The 13,934-nt window shown below is 34.6% G+C and overlaps 1 protein-coding gene across 2 annotated transcripts in view; it reads right to left on the minus strand.

The window, feature by feature from the left end:
* The window catches only part of LOC309844936 (uncharacterized protein), a 422,422-nt gene that overhangs the window by 99,053 nt on the left and 309,435 nt on the right, over positions 1-13,934 (minus strand). The window contains exons 8-9 of one of the 2 annotated variants that reach the window (XM_082692366.1): positions 12,124-12,218; positions 10,554-11,527 (exon numbers count right to left, since the gene is read on the minus strand). Coding sequence is in view for 1 of the 2 variants with exons in the window: in XM_082692369.1 (XP_082548495.1) it covers positions 12,207-12,218 (12 nt within the window). In the remaining variant the exon portion in view is untranslated. Of the gene's footprint in view, positions 1-10,503; positions 11,528-12,123; positions 12,219-13,934 lie in introns of those variants that run through there. The other variant, XM_082692369.1, reaches the window with a different exon arrangement.

The raw sequence follows: 13,934 nt of genomic DNA on the forward strand, positions 1-13,934 counted from the left end.
AAATGTGTTGCTTGACTCTCTCAGTTTCTAACTTAAGTCTAGAACAGCAGCTACTTCATTGGTGTTGAATAGAAGCACGTGAGTCTTGTCCCAAGCTTGGTATTGGCCATCCCTCTCAGCAAGAAATATTAGTGCTAACAATGCAGATTACAAAATGAGAGAATCCAAAACAAAAGCACATGTACAGATCTCCCAGGTGTATAAAGTGGGAGGACATTAAATGGATCAGAAACATTACAAACAAAGATTCAAAACCTACATGAATGACATGTTCTGGAGGTTGAAAAGTCAAAGATCAAGGTGCCTACAGACTGATATGTTCAGTGAAGGCCACTTTCTGGTTCACAGACATTTCTTTGGTCACTTCTTTTTCTTCTTATGGATTACAGACATGGTGATGGTCATGATCAGAAGGAAAACTCAACTATTTTTCTCTGAATTTGAAGAAATCATCTATCAAGTTCTCTGTTATCTCCTCTAAACATAGTTCATGAATGAATACAACTCTCTACCCCTCAGAAATTGAGAATAGGAATATTATTATTTTTATGAGTAATCCCTCCTTTAATTCTGTAAGTTGATTACTGCCAGTGGCTTAGACTATAATCTATACACAGTTTAAAATCATTCCATATGAAGGAATAATCACTCTCTGATACTAAGAAAGCTCGTAGAAGCAATGCTATTTTAAAATAAGTCTTAATGGGGGAAAAAAAAAACCCACCATTGATGTCAGAATCTTGTTTCTGGTATATATCCAAAAGAAATAAAAACTGAATTATTAAAAAAAAAAAACTGCACTCCCATGTTCACTGCAACATTACTTGCAATAGGCAGGATATGGAAACAACCTAATTATCCATCAACAAGTGCATACATCAAGAAGATGCATGATATTGTGATGTATGTTGTGATACACAGGTATATCACATGAAAAAGAAGTAAATCCTACCATTTGTAATAACAGATGTGGAACTTGAGGGCATTACACTCAGTAAAATAAGTCAAACAGAGAAAGACAAATACTGTACAAAATCACTTACATGAGGAATCTAAAAAATCTGAACTCGTAGAAACTGAGATTAGAATGGTGGTTACCAGGGACTGGGGGAATAAGGAGTTGAGAAGATGTTAGAACAAGATTATAAACTTGCAAGTAGTAAATGAATCAGTTCTAGAGAGCTAAGGCATAGCAAGCACAGTGATTATAATCAATAATACTGTATTATTTACTTCAAATTTGCTAAGAGATCTAAATGTTCTAATCACAAAAAATAAGTGATATTTATGTGACATGATCGAGGTGTAAGCTAATGCAATGGTGGTAATCACACTGCAATCAACACATCATACACCTTAAATTTATACAATTCTATGTCAGTAAAAAGGTATTAATAAAATGCAGACAATACTGAAACTTTCCATGTAGCTTACATAGGTTTTTTTTTCCTATAAATTTTCATAATTAGTCTTCAGGATTCAAATTCCAACTCAAATATTATTAGAAATCATTTTAACTTTATTTTTCTATAGTTTAATTTTGGCTATGAAAACACAAACCTTTTCAGTGTGTGTGTGTGTTTGTACACACACACACATGCACATACACAGTCTTTGCACTTTTCTGTTAAGTTGGATGTTCCTAAATTTCCATTAGGTCAGTCATTTTTAGAAGCCAATAGATCCCTTTCACTAATACCTCTTAAAGTGAGAATCACATAGATACATTTGCTCCCTGCCCCCCAACACACACTCACAACAGTTCTTCTTCTAATTTACAAACTCTTGATGAATTTCTTTCTTTTTTATAATCAGCAATATTTCAGTAGGAAACAATAGAGTATGGTGTTCTGATACCATTTCTTTAAATAATGCTGAAAATAGAATTGGAATATTGAAGCTTGAATTTTAATAGATTTATCATTTTGACAACATTATTAATGTGGATTCCAGAACTCCACGTAAACCTTTACATATAAGAGATTCTGTGTGAATAGAAAAATGTATTACTTCAATTTCAGAGTTTTCAAATTGAACTTAATGTGCGAAGCTTTTACACCTTCCTATCATTGCTGCAACACCATCAATATATAAACCTCTACTGTGTTTCAATATGATTTTATTTTTTACAAGGGGTTCATCTCCATGTGAATATGCCATCTCTGAAGTTTGTTTTGTTCTTCCTTTCAAATCACTTAACGTTTCTCAGCATTTCTCTTAGGAGAGTCTAAATGAGAGGTAAGAAGAGTTTAACTTTTTCAAGGCTGATCTACTCCAGACTGGGCTTTCTGACAGGGTGGTGGCTGCCAACAGAGGGACAGATTGGAAATGTAAACCACTCCACAGAAAAGAGACAGAAACAAGTACTAAGATATTTAATTCTTTAAGAATGCTAAGTCAGTAGTGGAGCAGGATTGGAAGACAAGGATTTGTTCGGTCACAGATCTACAAGGGCAAGGCCTGGACCCATGTTCCTGATCATAGCAGAGAGGCTTGTACTCTCCTAACTAAATATACTATAGCAATTCAGCTGATGGCTAAAGTTCTATCACATCATCAAATTGTGATTACAATACTTGCCCACAGTCTAGCTCATGTGATAGTGCTTCTTCTGCTAGGGGGCTAGCACTTAGAGCCTGGTATCTAGCTGTCTTATATTCCTGTGGGCTTTTCTAGAGCGCCCTTCCAAGAGAAACTGAAAATCTACTAAGCCTCTTATATCAGAAATTTCTGTCTATAAACATCATCCAGGTCTGATGTGTATGCTATTGGGTCATTTATCCTCATTCGTTTGACAACCTGGTGGAGAAAGCTAGACATAATTAGAGATCAAGAACATACCCAAGGAAGGGTAAGAAAGTAGAGTTCTAGGGATAATGGAGTCCATCAATGAAAGGGATTTGAATTGCAGGTTACTAATTTGTTACTTATCTCTTATACTGACTGTATCACAAACCAGGGATCAAAGATAACATTCTTTTGTTATTATTAATGATCTTGAAGGGATTTTCCAAGAAAGGAAGAAGCTCTATGAAGGGGAGAGAGAGATTATAGAGATACAATTTGCTAACCCACTGGGAGAAATTATCCTCTTCTGATTTCATCCTTCATTTTCTTCTAAAACTAAGTACATTAGTCCAAGACAGGATAGTACTGCTCGGGCGCTACATGTTCTGTGTAAGTAGAAATAAAAATTTAAAAGGCCTAACACACACAGCCTGCATATCTCTCTCACTTGAAAAATAGGTACTAGCCAAAGGTACCAAGTAAACCTGACAGAGTCTCTAGATACACTTTCTTAAGGAGTCTCCCAGTTGTGAGGGTGTAAAATAACTTGCAGATAAAGAAACAAAATATAATGAGACTGATGTTTAATGTTCCCAACATCAGGATTTTACATAAAATTAAATAATGGGAGGTGAGAATAGAGGCTTCCTGCAACTGACAAGAGAACTGTTGGAACTACACTAACGGCTTAACCCCTAAGATGCAGGATATCTAAAGAGAGGACTCAAAACCTCCCAAAAATGGAGACAAAAGAGACTACAAAAACTGTAGCCTCTCTCTATGAGATTAAGCTTATACAATGATTGGTCCAACAGAGTGTCGCCTGAAGTCACTAGTCAGGGCCTCTGATCTGCAAAACCATTGCCTGTCCAACTGTGGATACACCTATATAGTTCAAGCACTTGAGATACTGTTCTATTTAACATTGGCCTAGCCAGATATCATCAAACAAACAACAAAACCCTCTTCAATGACCAGGAAACAGAAGAGTCTAGTTTTAGCATGGGATCTAGTATCATGCTCTATTTTAGTAAGAGTGCAGCACACAGGAGGAACTTACTCCAAAATCCAGAAGTCTGTATTATGTTCTCTTTGGGATTAAAGAGAGGCTCCATGTAGCATTCCCTTCTACCCTTTAAGTGCTGTTAGATCTACTCAGTCAAAGCTCTGAAGCCTCGACCCATTGCAGTTACCTTATTCTAGGCCCCTTCCAAAATTTGCAATTTACATAGTAAATGAATTGAAAGAGCATCTCCAAATATGAAGTACGCTGACTCTGATATTCAAGGAAGTGCACCAACTGTGATTCTTTCTTTTTATGGGGAACTACTGGGTAGAACAACCTCTTTCACTTAAGGAACTATCCTGAGATTTCTGAGACCATTCAATGCTCACAGACTTTACCAATGTGGCTGCCTCTGCAGTTTTATTTCCCATCCTCTGGCTTAGATATTTCTTACTGAGACATCTAGGTACTTGCTCATTTCCTGGTCACCAAATCCCATTGGCATAATGTCATACATGTAATGGACCATAGTGAAGATCTAAAGGATGATTAAGGTCCCTTTATGATTATATTATGACCAAAATTAGGAGCAGTGGTTACTTGGAGCCAAAATAATAAATGTATACTATTGATTTTGGTTGACAAAAGCAAATTGTTCCTGATTATCCTCACTAGTTGGTATGAAAGAACGCAAAAAAAAAAAAAAAAAATTTTTTTTTTTTTTTACTAAGATAATCTTTGTGTAAATCTGCCTTGGGCTGTATTAATTTGATACAATAAATATAAGAAACTATAATTGTGATTGGAGTCACCACTGGATCGATAAAATACAGACATTCTATAGGACATATGTGGCTTTTCAACAACCAAAGAGACATAAATACAGATGTTTTAAAAATGACCATATCTGCATCTTTCAAGTATTAAGCCCATTATCCCTACTGAAATCAGGGAACACAATTCATGGTAGTATGTTTCACCATATTTTTATTTACCCCCTGTGGTGAGTAATCAGTACAAAATATTTCAAGGATTATGGTGCTCCATTCACCAATATATTTTTAATTCCTTAGTGAAGGTCATGTCTGCCAGACCTTCCCAGATATGTAGTTAGGGAATGACTGAACAAGTTGTATACAAATATGTGTACCCCAATATTTCTATTTCACTAATCTCTGGGACTTGGTCCTCTAAAATATTTAAAGGAAGCCCTTTCATTTCATGTCACTCAACTGTGGGCAAAAATTGTGTCCAAGCTTCAGTTAACCAACCCAGTACCCATAACTCCTCTCCCAATTGCTAGGTCAAACAAATCCCAAATTCCAGGGAGTCTATTCACTGATAAATTCAACCTGATACAAGTACATGTTTTATACTCATTAGTCTTTGTATAAGACTATTAAAATCTGTCTCCATATGTGTTCCTGAGTTACAATATTGTTGGCAGGAATCTATAATTCCATTGGTATGCAGGACACATAGGAGTGGGCTTTATAATTATTCCTGTGAGATACAGTGGTATCAAATACTTGCTATTGGCCGAGTAATGAATGAAATTTAAAAAACAAAATAAGGAACAAATAACTTTTTGTTAAATCAAATAACTATTTGACTGTAAAATTGTACTAAATGGAAATAGGGCTAATATTTTAGAAATAAATAAGAAAAAGGAAATGGCTTACTGAAAAATTAAAGTATATATAAATTCTCATTTTCTTGGGGGGAATGGTGATATTGTAGGCAAATGAAGAACTTAAGAGAAGAAATTATTTTTAAATCTGAGTGTTAAAAGAATGTAAGGATGGCTACCAAAAAATACAATCTATAGCATCTAAACCAGCAGAGGAAACAAAGAGTTTAAATAAAGAAAAGATCACTAGATTCACGTAACAGAATTTAGGAAAGATGAAAACAACTTAAGAGAGAGCATGGTAAACGAAAAAAAAAATCATGGTAGATATAAGTCAATGTATGTAAGTATATTCATCCCTTGGAGATACTGTTAGTTCAGTTCCAAACCACCATAATAAAGCTAATATTGCAATAAACAAAGTCAAATGATTTCTTTGGTTTCTCTGAGCATATAAAAGTTACATTTACATTATACTGTTATCTATTAAGTATGCAATAGTATTTTGTCAAAAAAGCTATTGCTAAAAAAATGCTAACCAGCATTTGAGCTTTCAAGTCATAATCACAGTTGACATATGACCATAACAAATAAAATAAAGGTATTTTAAATAGTCCAAGAATTTTTAAATGTGGCATACACATGAAGTGAGCAAATGCTGTTGGAAAAACAGTGCTGACAGAGTTGCATGACACAGGGTTGCCACAACCTTCAATCTGTAAGAAACACAGTATCTGCCAAGCACAATGAAATGGGGTATGACTATAATAAAGATAAATATAAATGAACTAATACTAGTTATGAAAGAACAAAAATCAGTAGAGTAGAAAATTATTTGGTAATTGAATTAATGAAATCTATTCTTTTGTGACATCTCTACCAGGAGATCTTAAAGCAGAGACATGACATTCATTTAAATTATATCAGCTAGGAGGGAGAGGCTATGTGCTGTTCATGTCATTGCCATTAGGGTTAAATATAAATAACAAATATAAGCTGCAATGTTCAAAGTTAGGTTTGTCTAGAAAAACATTTTTGGGAAGTAAAAGAAGAGGAGAGGAAGGGAGGAAGAGGAGAACCATTAATCAAAGGCTCATTATGTCCTTCCCAATTAGTGGCAGTCAATATAATTCATAGTTAAATTATTAAATTGAAATGCTATTTAATGGCAGTTACTACTAAATTTGGTGTTGTACTAATTTGATTACAAATCTTAGCAAATAATAATTTCCTGAATCCAGTTATAGTGTTTGTTTTTTCTTTAAACCATCCACCCATTCTTTATCTTTCATACCTCAGTTGTTAAGCCTTGTGGTTGGCTGTCTGTGTTTTAAAGTTTATCAACATCTACACATTAGCCTCTTTTACCCATTATATGTTATATTTCTTGGAGTCATAAAACGTACACTGTTGTGTGTGTGTGTGTTTCTTTCTAGTGCAGAGCTTTGTTCATAATGGATGCCTTTTTGCTGCTTCTAGAGGTGAGTAATAGGAGCAAAACTAACATTTATGGTGGGTGTCCACTAGAAAGCTTCATGTTCTGTAAAAATTGCCTTCCTTTTATGAGCAAGTATTACCACCATAATGATTTACTTACCTTGCCTCTACATGGGATTATACCCTGTGGGAATAAATATGCATTTAAAATCCTAAATAATGGCAGCAAATTTGCCTAGAAATTATGCATGTGGGTTGTATAATGTTTTGGTATGCCTCAAATTCATCATAATAGGTTTGGATACCTTTTCACAATAATTTACTTAGAAAAATACATTCAAATTTTCACATTCTTGGATAATGCGATTTGTGTCAAGAAAAGGATTACTAATTCCCTTAATGATTCATTCTATACTCAACTCCAGAGAATGCAGAAGTCTAGAAGGTATCATTTTGCAATAAATGTCAAAAACATGTTTTATCTAAATAGCTCAACATACAGTACTGACAAAATTTAGTTAGAGATAATTTATACCCTTCAGTGGCCAGAGTAATCTATGGGTCTCTTCAAATTGCTTTTGTCTATAAAATAAACTCAATTTGCTTTACCACATGAAGCACAAATTTAAAGCAATATTTCATAAATCTCTGTCACTGAAGATTAAAGTAATCTTTAATTTACAAATACTGCTATCAGCCTATGAGCTTTATGTTGCTGGGTTTTGAAAATTGAGTTAGACAACATAAAACTGATTCTCAACCTCACCTGCTAGTAAAGGCAAGATATCTAATAAAATAAAAAGAGATAAGCCACTATTAATTGTCCCTAAAGATACCATATGTGCACTAATATGGTTCTAAACTCTCATTTGTCTGAACAGGATTGTTTTAATAGAGCACTAGGGATAAGGCATTTAAGATGTGTCCACAGTTATCTGTCATAGTAATTCCACATGGTAAATTCCACATAATGTTTACATCTGCTGCATAAAGTCAAGGACTTACATAAGGTCTTTTACACATATTATCAAAAGACTCTCTCATCTAAAATGTTGGTTCAACAATATATATTAGTTACAAGCCCGGTGTAAAATATAATTAAAAATAATATCAAATTTCCAGCAAGCTAGGATCTAGCTACATCAAAAACTTCCATTTCAAAAACAAATGCAGAAAAATAGTTCAAGATGACAGCATAGGAAGATCCTGAACTCATCTCCTACCACAGACATATCAATTCCATAGATACTCATGAAATAATTTTCTCTAAAATAGACCTAAAAAGTAGTTGAACAGCTCCTTCACAATAAATAGTAAAAGGCCCATATCAAAAGGGCTAGGAGTCTTTTGGTATGGTCTCACCAAAAATCCAATTCCTGGCATGGTAACTCTAATCAAGGAGGAATCTCACAAATCTGGAGCTTCTCCCTGAAGAATAAGGGGTTGTGTCCCATATCAAGGACCTACCCAACCTTTAGGACCTATATCAGAGAGATGAGTCCCCAAAATGTCTGGCTTTGAAAACCAATGGGGATAACAACCAGGAAACCCAAAAGACTGTAAGAAACTGAGACACTTCTCTTGAAGATCTTATCTACAAATGCACTTGCCCCAACGACCAGCACAAAAGCAACAGCTTTAAAGTATTTAGATTCTGGGGCACCTGGGTGGCTCAGTGGGTTAAAGCCTCTGCCTTCGGCTTGGGTCATGATCCTGGCGTCCTGGGATCGAGCTCCACATCAGGCTCTCTGCTCAGCAGGGAGCCAGCTTCCTCCTCTCTCTCTCTGCCTGCCTCTCTGCCTACTTGTGATCTCTGTCTGTCAAATAAATAAATAAAACCTTTTAAAAAATTAAAAAATAAAGTATCTAGATTCTGGGGCACCTGGGTGGCTCAGTTGGTTAAACGACTGCCTTGGCCTAGGTCATGATCCTGGAGTCCTGCGATCAAGTCCCACATCAGGCTCCCTGCTCGGAAGGGAGTCTGCTTCTCACTCTAACCCTTCCCTTCTCATGCTCCCTCTCTCTCAAATAAATAAATAAAATCTTTGAGAAAAAAAAAAAAAAGCACCCAGATTCTATGTGGAGATTCATTTACTAACCTCAAAGCACCCGTGGAGGGGAAAGAGCAGGGATTTGTTGAGAGATTGTAGAGATGGATGTGGGGGTAAGAATCATTTCTGCATTCTTGTCCTACCTTGATGGTGCTGGCGGGAACATACTGGCCCTGTATGAGCTCTACACTGACACATTAAAGCTGGCAGGCACACCTCAGGCCTATGCTCTTCCACTACTTTGCTAAAACCAGCAGCCATATGCAATCCGCACAAAAGATGCTCCTTAATCATCTGGCTTTAATGGACAGAAGGACTTGAATTCCTGGGTCCCCCAGGGCTATAACAATTACAGACAGTTATTGGTAGTCAATCTCCAACAGGGAAATGCACAAACTACAGAATAAAACACATCTTGTTTTTTCAGTGGAAAAGAAAGCCCATTTACTTTTTTCCTAGATCTTCAGCCTGAGGGTCATATTTCACATCTGCCACACATCTAAAGAGAAACTCTCATGGAATACAGAGAGGGAGACATTATCTTTGTACTCTCTTAGTCCCACTGTAGCTCACTAGTACCTCCCAGAAAGGAGCTTATACTCTCTTTCAAAGCTCTAATTATTGCTATATCACCCAGTGGTACCTCCAGATAACACCTGGGTTATGACGTGGTCCCACAGGAACATATATATTTGCATACCTTAAAAGCTGCTGCTTGAGTGTCTGCTTTCCAATCAGCCTAAAACTAGGAACTGACTGAGAACCTCCTTTTGTAACACTGACAGATCTCAGCACACTAGCAACAACTGGGACCTGTCCAGAATAAATCAGAATGCCTAGATAATCACAAAGGTTTGAGTGACAACCAAGAACTACAGAAAAGGTGAAAGATAAGTCTCATCTCCGACACAAGGCCACTCCTTCAAGACTAGGAGAGAAAGCTATTTTGCCCAATATATAGAAACACACAGAGTCAAGCAAAATGAAAAAACCAAGGAATACATCCCAAACAAAAGAACAAGATAAAACCTCAGAAAAAAACCTCAAAGAAACAGAGGTAAGTAAATTACCTGATAAAGAGTTCAAAGTAATTGTTATGAAGATGCTTATAGAACTTGGGAGAAGAATGGATGAACATAGTGGGAACTTCAGTGAAGAGCTGAAAAATCTAAGTACCAAGCAGAAGTTACAGACCCTAAGAGTACAGTAACTGAACTGAATTGGAAAAAAGGGGGTGGGGGAGTTCAACAGCAGACTAGATAAAGTAGAAAAAAGGATCAGTGACCTAGAATACAAGGCAGTGAACCTTACCCAAACAGAGTAGCAAAAAGAAAAAAGAATTAAATTTGTAAAGGTAGTTTAAAGGACTTATGGGACAACATGAAGCAGAATAATACTTGCATTATAGGGGTCATGCAAGGAGAACAGAGAGAAAAGGAGAAACGAAACATTTAAAAAAAAATACTGCCTGAAAACTTCTCTAATTTGGGGAAGGAAACAGATACCCAGATCCAAGAATTTCAGGGAGTTCCAAATAAAATGAACCTAAGAGTGAGCCACACCATGACACATTAGAATTAAAATGTCAAAAGTTAAAAACAAAGAGAATTTTTAAAGTAACAAGAGAAAAACAATGTGTTACCTATGAGAAAACACCGTAAGACAATGAAGAGAGTTTTTAGAAGAAACTTTGCAGGCCAGAAGAGAGTGGAATGATATATTCAAAGTGCTGAAAGAAAAAAAACAAAACAAAACTTCCAACTAAGAATACTATACCTAGCAAGTTATCATTCAGAATTGAAAGAGAAATAGAATTCTCCAGACAAGCAAAAACTAAAGCAGCTCATCACCTCTAACCTAGCCTTACAAGAAATATTAAGGGACCTTCTTTGGGCTGAAAAGGCATTAATTAATAATAAACATATTAAAGTGTAGATCTCACTGGTCAAGAAAGTAAAGGTAGTAGGTAAGAACTTATAAGGCTAGGATAAAGGTTAAAAGTCAAAAGTAAAAACAAATGTAACTACAATACTCAGTTAAAAAATATCCAAAATTTTTTAAAAAATGTAAAATGTGACGTCAAAAACAGATGAAGCAGGAGTAAAAATACTGAGTTTAGAATGTGTTCAAACTTAAGTTGCTATCAACTTTAAAAAGACTGTTTTATTCATATATATACATGTGAGCTTCATTATATTTACATGGCAAAAACCTATAATAACTAAACAAAAGATAGTAAGAAAGTAATCTAAGCAGAACACTAAAGAGAGCCATCATATCACAAAGGGAGAGAGCAAGAAAATAAGAAACACAGAACTTCAAAACAGCCAGAAAACAATTAACAAATGGGAACAAGTACCTAACTATTAACAATTATTTTAAAGGTAAAAGAACTGATTTCTCTAATCAAAAGATACAGAATGGCTTAATGGATTAAACAACAGCAACAACAATAAGATTCATCTATGTAATGCCCAGAAGAAACTAATTTCAGACATAAGGACACATAGAAACTAAAAATGAAGGAATAGAGAAAGATATTCCACACAAATGGAAACCAAAGGAGTGTTGGGGTGGCTAAACATACATCATACAAAACAGACTCTGAAACAAAGACTGTGATAAGACACACACAAAAAAAAAAAAGAAAAAGAAAAGCATTAATAATGATAAGGGTATCAATCCAACAAAAGCTTGTATTTATAAATATTTATGCACCTAAAAGAGATGCACCTGAAATATAAAGCAAACATTAAGAGACATAAACAGAGAAATTGAAAGCAATACAGTAATATTAGGGGACTTTAATATACCACTTACATCAAAGGCTAGAGTATCCATACAGAAAATCAATAAGGAAATATCAAATTAAATGACACATAAGACCAGATGAAATTGATAGGTATATACAAAACACTTCCTCTAAAAGCAGCAGAATATACATTTCTCTCAAGTGCACATGGAACATTATTCAGGATAGATCACATATTAGGCCACTAAGTTAAGTTTCAATAAATTTAAGAAGAATGAAATAAAGCATCTTTTCTGACCACAATGGCATGAAACTAGAAATAAATTATAAGAAATACAGGAAAAATTAAAATTATGTAGAGATTAAACTGCATGCTACTGAACAACCAATGGGTCAATAAAAAATTAAAGGGGAGATCAAAAAATACTCTGAGATATGTGAAAATGGAAATACAACTTACCAAAAACTATGAGATGTAGCAAAAGCAGTGCTAATATAGAAGTCCATAGCAATATAGGCTTATCTCAGGGGACAAGAACCATCTCAATAAGCAATCTAAAGGAAAATCAAAAGAACAAATGAAGTCCAAAATTTTTAGAAGGAAAAAAGTAATAAATATCAGAGCAGAAATAAATGAAAATGAGGCCAAAAAGACAATAGAAAAATCAGTGAAACAAAGAACTGCTTCTTTGAAAATTTAAGCAAAATTGAAAAACTTTCATCTACACTCACCACAAAAAAAGAAAGAAAACTTTAATAAATAAAATCAGAAATGGAAGACAAGTTACAAGTAATACTACAGAAATACAAAGGATTAGGGGTCCCTGAGGGGTACAGTCTGTTGAGAGTCCGACTCTTGATTTTGGCTCAAGTCGTGATCTCAGGGTGGTAGGATCAAGCCTTGCATCAGGCTCCACATTCACTTCAGAGTCTGCTTGGGACTCTCTCCCTCTCCCTCTGCCCCTCCCCTCCATGCATGCTCAATCTCTCTAAAATAAAAAAATAAAATAAATCTTAAAAACAAGAAATACAAAGTATTATAAGATTAATATGAACAGTTATACCAACAAATTGGAAAACCTAGAAGAAATGGACAAATTCCTAAAACATAAAATCTTCCAAGACTGAATTATGAAGAAGTAGAAAATCTGAATAAACTGATTATTATTAAGGAGACTGAATCAGTAATCAAAGCCTCCCAACAAAAAATGAAACTCCCAGACCAGATAGTTTTACTAGTGATTTCTACTAAGAATTTAAAGATGACTTAATATACTCATTTTCTCCAAATATCCCAGAAAATGAGAGAATAGAATACTTCTAAACTCATTTTATGAGGTCAACATTACTCTAATACAAAAACCAGACAAGGACATCACAGAAGAAAAAAAAATTATAAGCCAATATCCCTGGTGAACATAGATGCAAATATCCCCAACAAAATATTAGCAAACCAATTTAATCATACATTAAAGTAACATACAATGATAGTAAATGGGAGTTTACTATAGTGATATAAAGATGAATTAACTTCTGTTAATCTGTCTACTGATTTACCACATTAACAAATGAAGGATAAAAATTATATGATCATCTCAATAGATACAGAAAAAGAATTTGATGAAGTTAACAACATTTATGATTTAAAACTCTCAACAAAGTGGGTAAATGTACCTCAACAAAATAAAGGCAATATATGACAATCCCACAGCTAACATCATACTCAAAGTGAAAAGCTGAAACATTTTACTCTTAAAAAAAGGAAAAAGACAAGGATACCCACTCTTGCTACTTTTAGACAACAAAGTACTGTAAGTCTTAGCCAGGGCAATTAGGTAAGAAAAATAAATAGAAGGCATCCAAATTTATAAATTGTTTGTGGGCAACATGATTTTATATGTAAAAAAGCCTCAAGACTGCCAAAAACCTGTCCGAATGAAGAAACAAATTAGGTAAAACTACAGAGTATAAGATCAACATGCAATAATCTGTTGCATTTATATACACTAGCAACAAACTATCACAATAAGAAATTAAGAAAAAAATTCTGTTTACAAATGCATCAAAAAGAATAAAATACCTTGGAATAAATTTAACCATAAAGTTGAAAGACCTATACACTGAAAACTGTAAGATACTAATGAAAGAAATAAATGGAAATATATTCTGTGCTCACTGACTGGAAGAATTCATATTGTTAAAATATTCATATTACCCAAAATGATATTCAGGTTAAATGCAATCTCTATCAAAATCCCAATGACATTTTTT

Source organism: Mustela nivalis, assembly GCF_964662115.1.
Source record: "Mustela nivalis genome assembly, chromosome: 12".
Classification (NCBI taxonomy): Eukaryota; Metazoa; Chordata; class Mammalia; order Carnivora; family Mustelidae; genus Mustela; species Mustela nivalis.